The sequence below is a fragment of the Lepisosteus oculatus genome, chromosome 5, assembly GCF_040954835.1.
Source record: "Lepisosteus oculatus isolate fLepOcu1 chromosome 5, fLepOcu1.hap2, whole genome shotgun sequence".
In the NCBI taxonomy this organism is placed as follows: domain Eukaryota; kingdom Metazoa; phylum Chordata; class Actinopteri; order Semionotiformes; family Lepisosteidae; genus Lepisosteus; species Lepisosteus oculatus.
In genome coordinates this window covers 14,766,751-14,782,838 of record NC_090700.1, presented here as the reverse complement: position 1 = coordinate 14,782,838, position 16,088 = coordinate 14,766,751, and the positions used below count along the sequence as shown (strand labels likewise).

At 39.4% G+C, this 16,088-nt stretch overlaps 1 protein-coding gene across 1 annotated transcript; it reads right to left on the bottom strand.

Moving 5' to 3' along the window:
- Positions 1 to 1,141: 1,141 nt before the first annotated feature.
- n4bp2l2 (NEDD4 binding protein 2-like 2) lies at positions 1,142 to 15,791 on the bottom strand. Its single transcript, XM_015341999.2, has 10 exons — positions 15,675 to 15,791; positions 13,129 to 14,450; positions 12,285 to 12,409; positions 11,748 to 11,836; positions 11,506 to 11,582; positions 10,475 to 10,606; positions 4,208 to 5,856; positions 3,189 to 3,274; positions 2,847 to 2,890; positions 1,142 to 1,936 (listed from the first exon to the last, which is right to left on the bottom strand). Exons 2-9 carry the CDS (start codon positions 14,448 to 14,450, stop codon positions 2,861 to 2,863), a joined length of 3,510 nt encoding a protein of 1,169 aa, XP_015197485.1. The 5' UTR covers positions 15,675 to 15,791; the 3' UTR covers positions 1,142 to 1,936; positions 2,847 to 2,860.
- Positions 15,792 to 16,088: the final 297 nt, after the last annotated feature.

Sequence of the window (16,088 nt, the reverse complement as noted above, 5' to 3'; positions counted from 1 at the left end):
ACCTTCGGTGCTCCTGGAATTTCCACATCACTGCCTGTTATTTTCAGGAAACAACCAGCAGTTAATTAACCCTTATTTATGGTGGAAGTGTTCTAGACAGTTCAGCAGTTGAGATTGGAGTATAGGTGCATTCAAGTATATCAGGAGCTCAGCCTGCATCTGAGGGTGCAAGAAAAAAAGCCGTTACTCAAAAATCCATCTGGAGCACAAGATTCGGGAAAAGGTTTTGTGGATGAGACCGCGATAGAGCTGTTTGGCCAAAAGTCACTGCCCATGTCCCAGGAAACACAATGAAGTCCCAGTGAAGTGGTCGAAGCATCATGCTGTGATGATTCTTCTCATCAGCAGGGACTGTGAATCTCGTTAGAAGTGGAGAGAAATGCATGGAGTAAAGAACAGGCAAGGGGACTTGTTTCAGTGATGGACACCTACCCCAAAAGATTGCTTTTTAAAGCTGTTTTTGTGGCAAAGGTGGTCCTACCAAATACTGATGTGGTGGGTCTGAATACTTCCAAAATCCTATATCTCAGTGACACTCACTCCTGATCCTGAAGAGTCACAGCCCATTGGGTTTTATACTGCAGGCAATTACAATGCTCATAAGATCAATTTATTCAAATATAGTCATTAAGAGCCCCTGGATGAATAAAGCCATGGGTGACAGTGATTCCCCGGAACAAGGAGTGTATATCAGTGCTAGTGTTCTTTTGACTTTTTTTTACAAAACTTTCAATGGAGACTAACTTCGTGTTATCCATGATAAATTGAAACATGTTTAAATGCACCTACTCACAAGCAAGGGAAAGCACACAAAACAAGGCAAGAGAACAAGGTTAGAAAAGCAGAACTCCCACAATTTGAGAAAAGGGGAAGCCTGATCACAGGTAACACAAAAGAAAAATAGCAATGGATTTGTGAGTCCTTCCAGACTCACAGAAGTGAGCCAAGACAGCAGCCAATGAGCATCGCCATGCCACACAAAACCTTGTCCCTGCAGAGGGAAATGGGTTGTGTGGTGCAACAGGAGAAGAAAAGTGAACAAGTATTTTCAGACACACAACATTTCAGTCATACATATAGTCACTTGGTAGGTGTGAATACACTTTGCTGTTCTGTATAGAAAATAGGAAACAGACCTGCGTGCTTGCAATGCCTTTATTTTCTCAGAAAAATTGCAATGCGTGGTAATACATGGCAGAGGAACAGCCATAACACAAGGTGAATCACAGAACATGTATCTGTCCAGCAACAATATGTAAACAGTCATGTTACGGTACAGCACTGCATTTTTAATTTGGCAATCTTCTTTTTTAAACTAATCCGTGCAATTCTCTCTTTGCTCCTTAGGTCTGATGCTAAAAAAATCATATATAAATAATTAAATGAAAATCAGCAAAACAATGGGGTGTCTGTGTAGATGGCTTGTTGTGTTCTAAAATGCTTTAATCTTTCAAAGGCTCTTGTCCGGAGTAACCCAGACAGAGCCAGTTTACTGAAAAATCAGACCAAGTCTTCTGAAGATTGTATGAAACAAAAAATCTCCAATACAAGAAACAAATAAAAGACAAGCGAGTCACTGTGATAAATAGTGTATTCCTTAATTTGTTATTTTACAGCGAACACTTCTTTAATATACACACACAATCTTTAAATATACTTGGTGCAACTCATAAGGCTTCTTGAAAAAAAATTATGCAAGGTGTAATTTGTTTGAAAGAACTGTGTGCAATAAAAGAAGAGTGTGCTATTATGCATTTATGCAGGTGCATTTACAACAAGTGATATACTGTGAGACACCCAAGCCATCACCCAGTGTAGTCAAGACTTTAGGAGCTTTTCCTGGAGTGCTCTTTAATCCTTTTGGGCTGAGCGCTCAGTTTGCTCCTCTCCTCAGATCCATCTTGAATCTCTTCACTGATGAGCCACTTTCATGCTCCTGAAAAAAGCACAAAGCCCAATACTTCCACCATTCACTGTGTGAACAATTCATGTGTCACCCCAACTCCCTTAAGAAGATGGTGATTAACAGTGGAGATTTATCCCTTATACTGCATGCAACTCATACAGTATATTCTAAAAGCTACAGGAAGAAACTCTTCTTTTATCCTATCCTGCCAAGAACAGGTTTTGATTTTTTTTTTGCTGAAAACATCTGCCTGCTCAGTGCTAAACGTCTTTGACCATTTTATCGATACTTTGGTTAGACATACACTGTACATGGGGAGGCCCTCCAAGAGCTCAGATGAGGTAGATTGTTTGGGAAGAGGGGTAAAAAATATTTTAATGTCAAGAACAGCATGATGGGAAGATTAAGGCAGGCATTTCAAAACTCCTAAAGAAGAGTAGATTCAGCAGCGAAAGGGGGACGTTTTTCCACAGCTGTGGACTTTAGTCAAACATCGCAGTATATGGTAAAAGTTCCAAATTCGACTCAAGTCGGGAAACAGCCAAAGGGTTAAAGTGGAGGACCACCCACCCTTGGCTGAGGTGAGGCCCGGGCCCAATGGCCCTGCTGGCCTCCCCTCTTGTAGGGCCTGTACATGGGAGCTCATTACGCAGTCATAGAAAATTGCTATTGAGACATTCACACATGCATGCTTTGTTCTTCTGCATCTTTGTTCCCTTGTTATATAGATTCATAGCTACAGTACATAGATTCTCATTCTAAATAGCTATTATGTGCTGTTTGCATAAATTAAACAGATAGCGAGGAAACCCTGAATGTGTATTTTACTATTCGAGTTTAAAAGATTAAAAGCAAAAAAGGCTAAAGAAGTACAGGCAAGTATACTGGAAGGTAATGAGCAGGATTTAAATGGGGAAAAAAATCAAAAATAAAAAAATACCTGTCTGGAAGTTGTCACTTTGTAACGGTATATTTCCGTCTTTCCTAAAACACAAACAACAGATAGGTAATTGAATACATTTTTTTTTCATATTTTGCTTATGATATGTGTCATCTTAAATCTCACTTTTCAAACAGTCAAACAGAAGGTGACATGTTTATTCAGCGTTTTGCTTTCAGAGTATGAATGGAATTTATTTTGACAATAGGTACTTTCTGACATGACTGTGTAATAATTCTGCTTAAACATGACATCTCCAGTTTACAGTCTGAAATGAAGAGTCCTTTTAAAATGTAGCCCTTTTCTTTAATCGACATTATATGTTCATTAATAATGACATACCTCTAATGTGTTCTTCCACTGTAAATGAATCATCTGTGACAATTTCCAATCCAAAGGCACAATATAATCTTCAGGCAGCAAGGAATCTGTATTTACATATACATAAGGTCCAATTATAGTTTGCAGAATGTATTTAGCAAAAGTATCTTCACTTGTGGAGTATTTATCCAGTATTATATTCTCACACATAAACTTAACCCAGATTAGTGTCGATTTGTGTTTTAAAAGGGGAATTCCACATCTTGAGAGAAATACCCATCATTTGAAATGGTATCACTTTTATAACTATTTTTTAATACTATTACTTTACTAACAATAACCCATACAAGTTGTTTCATCTATGGTTAGCTAGTTAATGCTTTATTCTGTGCTTTTGTGTAGTCCCAGGAAGAAAGCTTACATGAACATAGCTACAGGAGTAGGGGGAAAATGAAGTAAATAATATGATTTAGAAACAGGGGAAGAAATAAATGACACTTTTCCCTTATCCAGGTTCTGTTTACCAGTTGTTGTTGGAAGTCTTTAGATATTATGGGGATAACAGTTAGACTAGACATTTATCTAGATTAATAGGTATCTTGCATCTATTGCAATACAAAGTAAAACATTTCCGCTAGGTGAAATGGAAAGGGGGACCAACGTTTCTTCACAACACCAAGATGCAGAGGTCATATGATTATGCTGATTTCTGACAAACCACTGACAGGCTGCCCATAGTGAAGATGCTTAATCACAGCAGGCTTGTGATATCTGCACAGTGTGGTTTCACGCCAGTAAGAACAGAAAGCCTCAATTCACTGCCATCTCAAAACATTAAGTTGCTGCAAATTTGCTGACACTACCCAGTCCCATTTAATGCGATATTTAAAGGTTTTTATCAATGTGATTAATAAACTTTGAATTTTAAATTGGGAAAATCCAAAGATAAATTTACATATTTAACAGTTATCCTTGTATTCGAGAACTAGTTGGTTCAATGGCCCCTACAGAAGACAAACTGCAGAAGGCCGCAGACTTACCCAGCTCCACACCAATGGGTCCAAACAATTCCTCGAGCTGCAAAGCCAGCTCCAGTGACAAACAGATTCCTAGCAATCCTCCCGAGGTGGAGGCAGCTCTCTGGCGTTCACTGTGTCCAAATGTGTGGTGTTCAGAATCTCTTTCTGCTGTTCCAAAACACGGATCACCTGGGACTGCAGGTTCACACATCTCCTTAGAAGAAGATTCGAAAACTGAGGATAAAACGTCTGGCTCACCTGGAGCCAAGTCTGAAGATGAGTCCGTTTTTCTCATTCCCTCAGTGTCTCTGTAATCAAAGTGGATCTCATCATAAACGTTCTGAGAAGCTGCAGTCCCGTTCTCTTTGACCGACTGACAACGCTCTGTGCTTTCTGCAAGAGATCCTGCAGACTGCGCTGTGAAATCCTCTTCCCCATCTTTAACGCAGATGGTATCGTGGTTTTCACCTGCTGTTGGATGTACGTCTCGACAGATCTCACTCCCTCCTGTAAATCTGCTTCTCACCTGGAGGTTGGCTATAGGTATTTGCAATTGACGTTTTTGTTCCCCATCTTCAAAATGGGGATTTTCTTCTGCATCAATCACCCTGCAGATAGTGTTCCTCTCCTGTGCGAAATGAAACATTGGAGCAATATTGTAAGGCCGCCTGAATTTCTGTAGAGCTAAAGCTCTTGCATTGATCATCGTATTGCTTCTCCTTTGTTCTGACACCACTGTAGAATGATCATCTCCTTGTGAATGGCAAGGCTTCTCTTCCTGTACTTGTGTATGTGAGCATTCTTTTATGTGCAACTGAGCACAGTCATTGTTTGAGGATATGGCTTCCTGCAATGTATAATCTTCAGAGCTGTCTGGGTGTTTTTCAGAATGGACAACTCCTTTGGTCTTTGGGTGTGCAGAAGCATTTGTAGCCGATGAATCTTCATGACACATATCAGACAAAATAAATTGCTCCAGTTTTTTGGATTTTTTCAAAACTGCTACTCTATCTCTTTCATTTTGAATGCCAGTGCAACCACCGCAATGTTTCGTAAAAGGCACTTCCGCGGCAAAGCTGACCTTGACTTGTTCGGTATAAGAACCTGAACCTTTGGTTTCATTTTCTTCAAACGTTTTGAATTCTTTATCCTGATTCATGCTTGTTGAAGTCCATTTAAAATCGCTTATATGAACCGAATCATGATCTTCTGCCTTTGACTCTTCTATGACGGCATTATTCCCAGTAGAATTGCCACGTCTTTTGTCAGCTTCTTCTGAATTTTGTGCTACAGGTTTCCCAAAATAGCTGTACAGTTTTGCAAAGATTCGATCAAGCCTCCATGAAAAATATCGGTCTTTAGCATAGCTTTCCTCCGTGGCCATCTGTGCAGTGTTAGGATCATGACATACAGCACTGCTTTGTACTCCCTGGCTGTTAAAGTTTACATGGGGTACTTCACAAGACAGTTCTACAAGTGCGGCACCCCCTGAAGGTTCACCACAACTAGTAGCAAGTAACCCTTCTTCTTCAGAACTGGCAGAGGCTGAGCTGCTGTGGGTCCTTCTCCGTAGCCCCACTTCTGAGCCGGCAGCGATTTCCGATTTCCGCTGCCCTTTCCGTTTGGGATTTCTTCTTCTTCTCCTAGACCTCGGTTTTTGCACTCTATTCCTACAGACAAGAAGATAAGTGAACGTTAACCCCTCAGTCCTGAAATTAAAGCAGCCTGCACACGTCTGGACCAGATAACTTCTCTGCCAATAAGAAATTACAAATATAGCCCATGGATGGCAGATTTATGTGCCCAAAATCTCAATTTCTAGCTTGAGCAGATTGTTGATTGGAGGGTGGGTTCTATATGTATCCCCGCGGGATTCAGTTATTTTTTTTGAGGGGGAGGTAGTAAGAGTGTCCTAGAATTCCATCAGCAGCGGCAGCAGCTAATAACTTTACAGATCAAAGATTACATTTGTATGGTTATCTGTAGTCACATCTTTATAGCAAATAATGCAGCTTAATTCATGGACTACAAAGCCATGCCCACATCAAGGGTCTCCCACCCTGGCCTGAGAGACACCCAATCCAGCAGGTTTTATAGGTGACCATAAAACTCTCAACTTCTTAAGGCTTGGAACAATTTGTGATTAAGCAGATATTTAGAGAGAATTTAAAGTATCTGATACCAAAATCATAATACTCTTCAGTCCTAAAGGATCTATTCATCCAATTAAGGATGAGGTCTCTTAATTGAATAACTACTTGAGTGTTCCCCATCTTTTCAAATTAGTGATTAAAAGACTAACTGCAGTGGGATAATCCCTATGAACTTTTCTTATTTACATTAATAACAAACATCAGGTCTAATAACCCAGGTGAATCTTAAACTGTCTGCTAAAATGTTACCAACTTTAAGTCATTGACATTGTCAAAGTCACAATTGACATTCTTTTTCTACATGTTATTTCTACATTCCAGACATGTTAATGTAGATTAGTCTTTTTAAAAACCTTTCCATTGCATTCCTCCTATGAAAACAAAGGATATATATATATTTACCACAGTCATATCAACGACCTATTTCTAAACAAGATATAACATAAAAATCATGCAAAACATTTTAAAATAGGTTTTTGGTATTATTCGTACAAGCTGATGAAATTTTCAGACAGCATTCCTGTTTGTTCACACAAGCTGGTTACCACAGGAGACTTGGGAAGTTATCTCGCCCACTGGCATTATTAATTAAACAAAAAGTAAATGCAGTTAAACTGGTGTTTAAATAAAACAATTCATCCGACCAAGTGATGAAAGAAACTGTCAAAACCTGATAGGTGCATTCAAAGCCTAGATACTACCTACTCCTTCCACATACCAATTATTTCTGTGCAAGGTCTTATTCTTTGAACACTCTAAATGTTGTCCAGTAAATGCCCCTAAAGAGAGTGCAGAACAGTATTCTTGTCTTGTAAGCCCATCTCTATTACCACTGAGCTCCCTTACAAATAAGATGAATATACAAACCTTGGTAGCATGTAGGTAGCTGTATCAGGAGATATGTACTGCAGCTCCATGTCTTGCCGTGCAATAGAGTCTTATTAAACTGTGCTTTTGTCTTATTTATTCTTGTAATGTTGTGTAACATTTTGCAATACACAGTTATAAAAACAATACATTTTAAAGTTAGTATGTGAATCCATTCAAGTGTGGTCTGTTGTAAAAGTTCCTGTTGCAATAAATATTTACACAGGACATCCAGGAAACTTGTAATATTGTGAAAAACTAAACAAAATACAAATTGAAGAAATTGTTTTACCATTTTTACTTGGGGAAAAAATTAAAATAGGTTACAATGTAAAAGAGAGCAAATTACTGCAACTGAAGCCCTTAAAGAGCTTCTACTTAGAAGATCAAGTTGAAAATCTATAGTTCTTAACATTTGTGCTGTAAAACTCCTGTAAGGGAATTTACTCATATTTACTTCCTAAAAGTACTAATACGCTTTTAACAGTTACTACAATCTGGAAACATTGTAAATAAAAAAAAACTGAAAAACATTCAGAATGACTACAAAAGATTACAGAGCTCCTCTTGACAGCTAACCTTTACAATTATAACACCCGTCAAGTTTGTGACACTAATATTCAGAAGTTCAAACAATAAATAAAATGTTTTGTAAAGCTACCACAGTAACAGTATTTTTAAATTGCAAATTTTTTCCTGAGAGAAATATGAACTAAATGTTTTTGATTAACATAAAAACCCAAATCAAAAAATACAAATTTGCGTTTCACTACTGCACTAGCAGACATCCACAGCTTAATTCCACCTACATCATAAAAATAAAAAAAATAATATCTAATCCCAAATACACACAAACTTAGAAACTTTAAGAATGAAGATTTGTTTTAAATTTACTATGAGTTGTAAGTGTTAAGGGAAAACAGGATATATACTTCAATTGAAATTTAAATCTTATTATTTGATGTTTAATTTTAAATTACATAAAACACAGAATGCCACGTACAAAAGAGATTTCCATTACACAATAAAATACTACTGGTTATGAATATTCTAAGTAGATTGTATCTGTTGATCTTCTTTGATTCTGAGGATTGTGCTTCTTTTTCAGTCTTCAACCCATTATAAACAGCTAGTATAGTACTCGAGTACAGATCACCTCCTATAGGATATTTATCTACATTTATCACCAACCCCAAGGACAAGGAAGTGTTGTGACACCCAGATACAAAACCTTCCATTACAGCTACAGAAAATACAAGAAAAGCAGTTTATTTTGACACCGAACAAAAATATCTGTTAGCAAAGTCAAGAAATAAGCATTCCTGGTTAAAAAAACACATTCCAACCAGAGTGAATATCCTAGTGGACATGACTCTGATTGTTTAATCCCTGTCAAACATTAGCGAGACTGAAAAAAACCTGAAAATTAAGTAAAAGAAATCTGCACTGCCATCAGAACACTCGTAATAAGTCAAAGTGTGAGCATCTGATCACACATCATGCCACCTGATTCAAGGCAGGGAGAATGTGGTCTATAACTGTAGATGTAGTATTAAATTTGACATACACCAGATTTATTTTAATTAGTCTTAGAACTGATTTGACAAACGATTTTAAGTTTGGCAAGTACCCAAAAGGTAAATATCACCATGCTTTCCTAGAAGTAGATTTTTTGTTATAAAGCAGGTACTAGAACAAAAACATGCAAAATGTTACAGGTAGTAAAGTGAATAATCAAGCTCCATATAAATATGACGGCACGGATTAAAATGCAAAGCCTGGTGGGACAGAGTCAACAAAACAGGACTGTGATCCCTAAGGTGACCTACTCTGCTGGAAAAGAATGAGGCATTCTCTCAGATGACTACTTTGATGTGGTCTGCTATTGGTTCTGCTCTTCAAATGAAAAAAAAAAACAACTTTGCAATATTCAAACTCGGGAATACAGTATGTGATTGAAGGAATCATGGAGGAGGTAAGTGGGTAAATTACACCTCCTCACAGAATGTTAATCTTTATTAATATTTCACACAGAAGAACAGTCCTTCTCCAAGGAGAGAGTAAGGAAACTTTTACTATTTACTAAACTCTTAATATTTTTAAAGTCGTAAACGAACACAAGTGTTAACAGCACAATAATGGTGGAATCCTTCAGAAGAACTATCTTTAGTGCCGTTTCAGTTCAAGATTTCCCAACTAAGTCGTCAGCAATGCTGAAATCAACTGATCAGTAGACTGATTATTCTTAGTGGGGGGGAATAAAATACACATCAAAATGTTAAAAAAGTTCAAGCTGTAAAACTGATGTTCAAGTCTCCAGGACAACTACAGCTCATTTTTAAAACACCAACTACAGATTTATGCTGTTCCACATTTAAAGTGTCTTGAATTCTGCACTTAAACTGCAGTACTGTATGAATGTGTCCATTCTGCTCTGGAGATACTGTATTGCTGTACATATATACAAAAAGATAAATATCAAACCTTGCAGTAATATATACATATAAAACTTGAGCTTGACAAACCCTGAAATATTTTTCTGCAAATAAAACAATAGGAATATATCTTTTGTATCCACAGCAGAACGGGATCTACGACAAAAAATAGTGCAAATTTATATTGTTCTTCTAAAAAATTCTCTTTAGTATTAAGTCTAAGTACTGAAAATAAAAACAAATACTAACAGAGTGGTGTATTAAAATACTGGAAGTTCATAAAATTAAGATGTGTTTTAACCATCCAGATGTAAAAAACTTAAGATTTTCTTAAATTTCCATTACAAAATACATTTTCAAAAATATTTCTGCTTGTGTTAGGATTTTGAATACAGTATTACTTTAAAGGACATGTGTCCACTGTCTTTCATAGAGACATTTACAACTTTTTCTCCTATTTCTTGAATTCCACAGCTGCCCAAGACACTAGTACATATTTCAACACAGGACTGACAGACTATCAGGAAATTGCAGCAATGGAAGAAAACATGAAAAGGACACCTCCGTGAACAGACTCATATGAGTATTGCTTAGAAATGTCAAGATGTTTGGTTAAAATGGTTAAAATATAATCACAATTATGGATCTTCACCAGCGCAGAAGTGAAAATACTTTTTGGAGGGGGTATAGCAACAAAGAATAGAAAAGATCACCACGAAAATCCACTGGTTACTGAAAGATGGATCTCAGCTGTATGTGTTAGGCTGTATGTGTTTGTGCTCATGTGATAAGAAACACGTCAGGGCTCTCAGGGGTCTGCTGTGCCACCCCACCTCTGTCTGTGATGCGATGAGGTTTTATGAGTGGGCTCCTGCGAGTTCAGTACAATATCTACAGACACGGGCCGTTCGAATCGCTCCAGCATATGCGAAATCTTCTCTCCGGGCACTCCATGCTTGTTCCTCCTGCAGAGGAAGAAGAATGAAGTCAGACACTGTATGGAGTGCGCTGAATCCTCACCAGCCCATCACGCTACAATCCGTCAAGTCACTGGATATAGATAGATAGATAAGACTTTATTAATCCCGTAGGGAAATTGATGTGTTACAGCAGTCCAGCCCAGGACAAACAAAAACAGACATCAGAATAGTTATAAAACAAAAGACAACAAAATAAATATAAAAATAAATACACAGGTGTGTGCAAAATGTGATTATCATAGTCACTGTAAAAACAATAAAATAGGTGCAAAGTGTGCATAGGTTTATACAGACTGATTGTCCAAATCCATAGACAGCAAATGAAGGGCTAACAGTCCTAGCCTAGGGCAGCATTATACACCCTGACAGCCGCCGGGAGGAAAGACCTGCGGAAATGTTCCCTTGAACACCGTAGCTGGAGCAGTCTGTTGCCAAAAGTGCTCCGCTCACAAGTGATCTACCCTTCAAAAGCTCTTGGACAAAACACCACCAACCAAAATAAAATAAAACTTCAATAACTTCTTACTCTTTCTTAGAAATCAATTTCTGATTGAAGCAAAGAGTGTCTAAAGATCTGAATTCCTTCAAAACCTGAAATGAATGAGAATTTAAAGGCATGCTTTCAATTCATTGACAGCTGCATATTTTTCTGTGTGAGTTGAAAGATTGCATTTACTATTATGGACATTTATTCCTTCCATGGCTGTTGTAGCACTCAAATTAGTACATTAGTAATAAAATCCTCAAATGTGACCATCTGCAGTTGCAAAGGCAGATGAACAACTGAAACTAATTTCAATCTGAAAATAGGAAGTTCAATTAAGATTACAAGCTATCTTCAGAAAGGGGACCAACAATGGGTTGCATTGGGTAACATTACTTACTTTTCCAGCTCCAAAGGATCTGATTTCCAACTTGTATCTGGTTCCTGAAATTCTACTCTGTACCCTCTTTCCAATGCCTGCAAAAAGAAAGACTGTCAATCATCTAAAAGAGAGAAAAAATGATTCTGCAAGTCTGTCTTTGCTTACAGTGGTCTGATGTGTAAAATCTACCCAACACTTGCGAATACATTGACGAGGCTTGTCACAGCTTAAAAACACCTCGAGCAATAAGAAAAGCTTACCAGTTCCACATACGGCTTCATTTCCCAAGCTTGTAAGTTAGTATTATCTATTATTACAGGTGAACGGCCTTGATCCAGAGCTTCTCTAGCTGCAATGATACAAAATGATACATTTGGATTTAGCAGCCAGCACTTGCTCATATCTGCAAAAAGTGCTAGGGACATTTGAAGGTGAAGAGATTGTAAAATGTAAGATGTTTCTATTAATTTAAAAAAATAGCTGTAAATAAAATGAATGCCAGTTATTTCAGAAACATTTGATCCTTGTACTATGCAGACTTTATGTCACCACTAACTGTAAAACCTGTTTACAAACAGTTATGCAACACCGAGGCAAAGTCTCGGTCCACAGCATCAGCAGAAGATATGTGCTAGCTTGCGGTTTAAAAAGCACAGATTCTGGAGGTCACATATGCAAGGGCACAAATGCCATTGCTTTAGAAGACAAACTGACTGTGCAAACTTGGAAAGACTTCATAAAGCAGAAACCAGATGTTTATTCATGTCAAGTGCGATGCCTGCAGTTAGATCCTATACCTCTGTTGTGATTCCAGTCGTGGGCTTCCCCGAGTAAGGCAGAGTCATAAGTGTATCCCTTCTCCTTACTGAAATAGTCATCTGTGCTTAAAACAATCCCTTCAGGACCAGAAGACAGCAGCTCCCTGCAAAGTAGGAACACAATGTGTCAGGACTTAAAAAATGAATTGACGCCGATTAGAATCATTAATCTTCTTATGCTATAGTGTTGCAAACCCAACTTCAAGTACAAGTATGAAGCTTCTTTTAAAATATTATGATCAAGTGCTGCTAAACATGTCAACTGCAGTCCATTCCAGTGCAGTACCTTAGCGCAACCAGTGCCAGCAATTCCAAATGAAAGAGGTGGAGCTAACACATGATACAACAGAGTGGACGGGAAGAGCTGAATCAACAGTGAATCATGAATCGGTGGTTCCAAGTGAAACTACGAAGAGCTGTTTTTAAAATTGAACATTAGGCACTTCTTTATGCAAAGTTAAAGCCCTGGCTTGTTTCAAAAAGCAGTTGGAGAAGCATGTCTCAAAGGGCAAAGGGCCTCTTCTTCTGTGTAATTCTTTTAAGCCCACTGCAGAGGCATGAATCAAGACAGCACACAACCATCAACACACTGTTTGCAATATACATTAGCACGAACAATAAAAAGCCATTATCTGATAACTAGTTTCCCCAATGCTTGTCCATCTCTTTTAGTTACTTCTGGTAATTCAGAAATGAGGATCAATACAAACAATTTATCAAAAGCCCATCTCAATACCACTACGACACCTGGAACAATCCCGTTTCCTTTTCTTTTTTATCAGTGAGAAATATCACTCCCGCCCCACTCTCTCCAAGTACTCACTGTGCTCGTGTTGATTTCCCAGATCCAGGAAGGCCCCTCATCAGAATCAAAACGGGGGATGACTCGGAGTGCCCATCGTATTCCGGGCCTGGGTATCTTTCCTCCTGACGCTGGCCGGACTGGAAGCCATCAGAGGCTCCAGGTTCAGGAGGATGAGACCACGCTTCTTCTCCACAGTACGAGAAACCATTGCCATTGCTGCTGGGGTAGTTCCTGTACCCATGAGGACGGCAGGCACTACCAACGAACCTTTGGGAACCATCATAATAGACATCCTGGCCATCATAGCCAGAAGCCGAGGGGAACTCCCTACCCTCCCACTGCCAAGAGCCGTCATTCCGAGAATAGTCATAGTAGGAGTTCATAGGCGATGTATAACCTGGGGGATAGAAAGGCCCAGGAGGCTGAGGGGGGAAGTTTGGAGGGCCACAATAAGGCGACTTCTGAAATCTTGGATAAAGGGGGCCCTGAGGAACAATGAACAACGGGGCCTGTTCCCACTGAGGCTGGTGGTAAGGAGGCTCTGGGCTGTCCCAGCTGGGAAACCGACCAGGCCCATAATCATTAGGTCTGTATCTCTGGTCTTGCCACTGGTCCCGATATGGACGAGACCGACGGTGCGCGCTGGGTTTGTGGTTCTTGTGAGCGTTCGGCTGGCCGTCTGCCCTGGGCCCTCTCTGGCGTTGCGGTCTTCTGGAGCTACCGTCCGAGGCGCGCACATCCTCACTGGTGCTGGAATCGCCAGGTTCAATCTGCTCCAGCTCTCGGTAGAACTCGCTCAGCTTGTCCTCAAAGTCCGTCTTCGGTGCATCATATTCACTTCGGCACTTGGGGCCAATAAAGGCAGTGCTACTCGTACCGCACTTGCCCGGGAGGGTAACGCGTCGAGCCGAGGCAGAGGTTTCACTGACAGGCCCTGACGCCTCCCCACCTACATTTTTAATAGCTGCCATGCCCCCTGTGAGCCCCTCAGGATCGTGCTCCTCTTTGATTTCACCCTCTGGGGAGCTGACATCTGTGCTGCCGCGGGCCCCACTGCCCTCTGTAACCCAGCTCGAAACCCCATCTTCTGCCTCCACGACCTCCTGCAACTCATCACCTTCAGTGGTCGAGGTGCCCAAAGCCTCATCCTCCTGGGATTCCTCGGTGGGAGAGAAATCGAGAAGCCCCTGGCTTAGACCCTCTACATCAAGATCGCGTCTGAGGTTTTGCGCCTCCGGCTCGGGATCTGCGTCTGCCGATTTAAGCTTTTTCAGGGAAGGCTCCTTCGGTTCTCTGTCATCATGCTCCGAAGGGGAAACACTGTCATCATTGTTAGGCATCTGGGGAGCAAGCAAGAGAAATCAGGAGCGGAAAAGGGCAAACCTGACAACCACAAAATAGTATCTTATCATTTCTCAATAACAGCAGTATACATCGATAAAAAACGATACCAAGCTTAAAAAGGCGCAGGCACTAAAAGTGCAATAAAAATAACAAACTGCAAGATAAATCATGTAGCTACAAATCTCCCCAGGTGCACTCCTAAATAAAATCTGAAGCAACGGACTGACTTGCAAAACGTTCTTGTTTGCAATCTACTAAAATGCACACCACAAGCAGGACAAGCAAGAGCCTTCTAAGCGGAGCACGTTTGTAATGTTTCAAGTAGGAACAAGTAAAGGTTTATTTCATGCTGAAATGAGAAGAAAGGAAACAACGTTTCGGCTGTGGCGCCTTCTTCGGGCGTCAAACCTTTAGAAGGCTCCACAGCCGAAACGCTGTTTCCTTCTCTTTTCAGCATGGAATAAACCCTTACTTGTTCCATATTTCGTTAATGCCTATCATCCAGCTTTTTGCGACGCCATCATGTAAAATACAATTCATCGTGTGAAGGTGACTTACAAGCGAAACAGTACAACCCGACTGAGCAGACACACATTTCAATCTATATGTACTGATGCAGTAATAAATGTGAACCATTAAACGCTTAGTCACAAAAATAAATGACTATTTCTGCTTGGGAATTTCAACCGGGCTAGAAAATGATGATGCGCGCTAAATTCTCCTAGAAAACGATCAAATATTTTTTAGCAATAAAGTTTAACCGTTGATAATTCGAGCTTTTTTCAGGGATAGAAACAAGACCAAGTTGTGGTGGATTTCAGAATAATTAGGCCAAAAATATACAAACAAAAAACGACAGCAGTGGAGTTCATACACATGTCGTTATCTAACTTTTCAGTACTCTGCTCTCAACCGAGTCATTCAGCGCAACAGCCACCGCAGCGATTCCAGATCGTCATCCTGTCTATCGATCATTTTTACTTTCCTATTCACCGTCAGACACTCAGACTTCAGATATTTCAGATATTTTAGTTTGACATATAAAGAGAAAAAACACAATAAACTGTCAACAGTTGCCGTATTACGAATTTTTGGCCTATCAAGACGTTACCTAAACGACTACCGCTCTTAGTAAGTTAAATAAACTCGCTATTTCACACGCAGTAAGCTTTTAAAGACTGCACGCTGGGTTAAATGTATTTTTTTTAATCCATACTTACCCTATATTACGATGAAAAAACGGGACCATTACCATTCCCACATTACTCAATCGTTTTACAAGGCTATATCACGCCGAGCAGCCATTTTCCATAACAGGAAATACCTCTACGTCACTGGCGAAGTGTACACTGGGAATTGTAGTTTGCAAAGGTTAATCAACAATAATTGACGTTAGCAACTGAGATTAACCTGGAAGTAGCTGAATGTCTTCCGCTGTATTGCGTTTTGTAGCATACTGATTATGCTATATTCACCGACTGCCACAAACGCGAAAATAAAACGTTCATTACTTGTAAAATTAAATTTTCAAATAAATCTGTTTTTATCTTGAACTAAATCTCAAGCAAAGATCTATTCCATATAAAATTAAGAAATTGCCATCCTATAAAGCAAGTATTTTTTTTAATTGACTA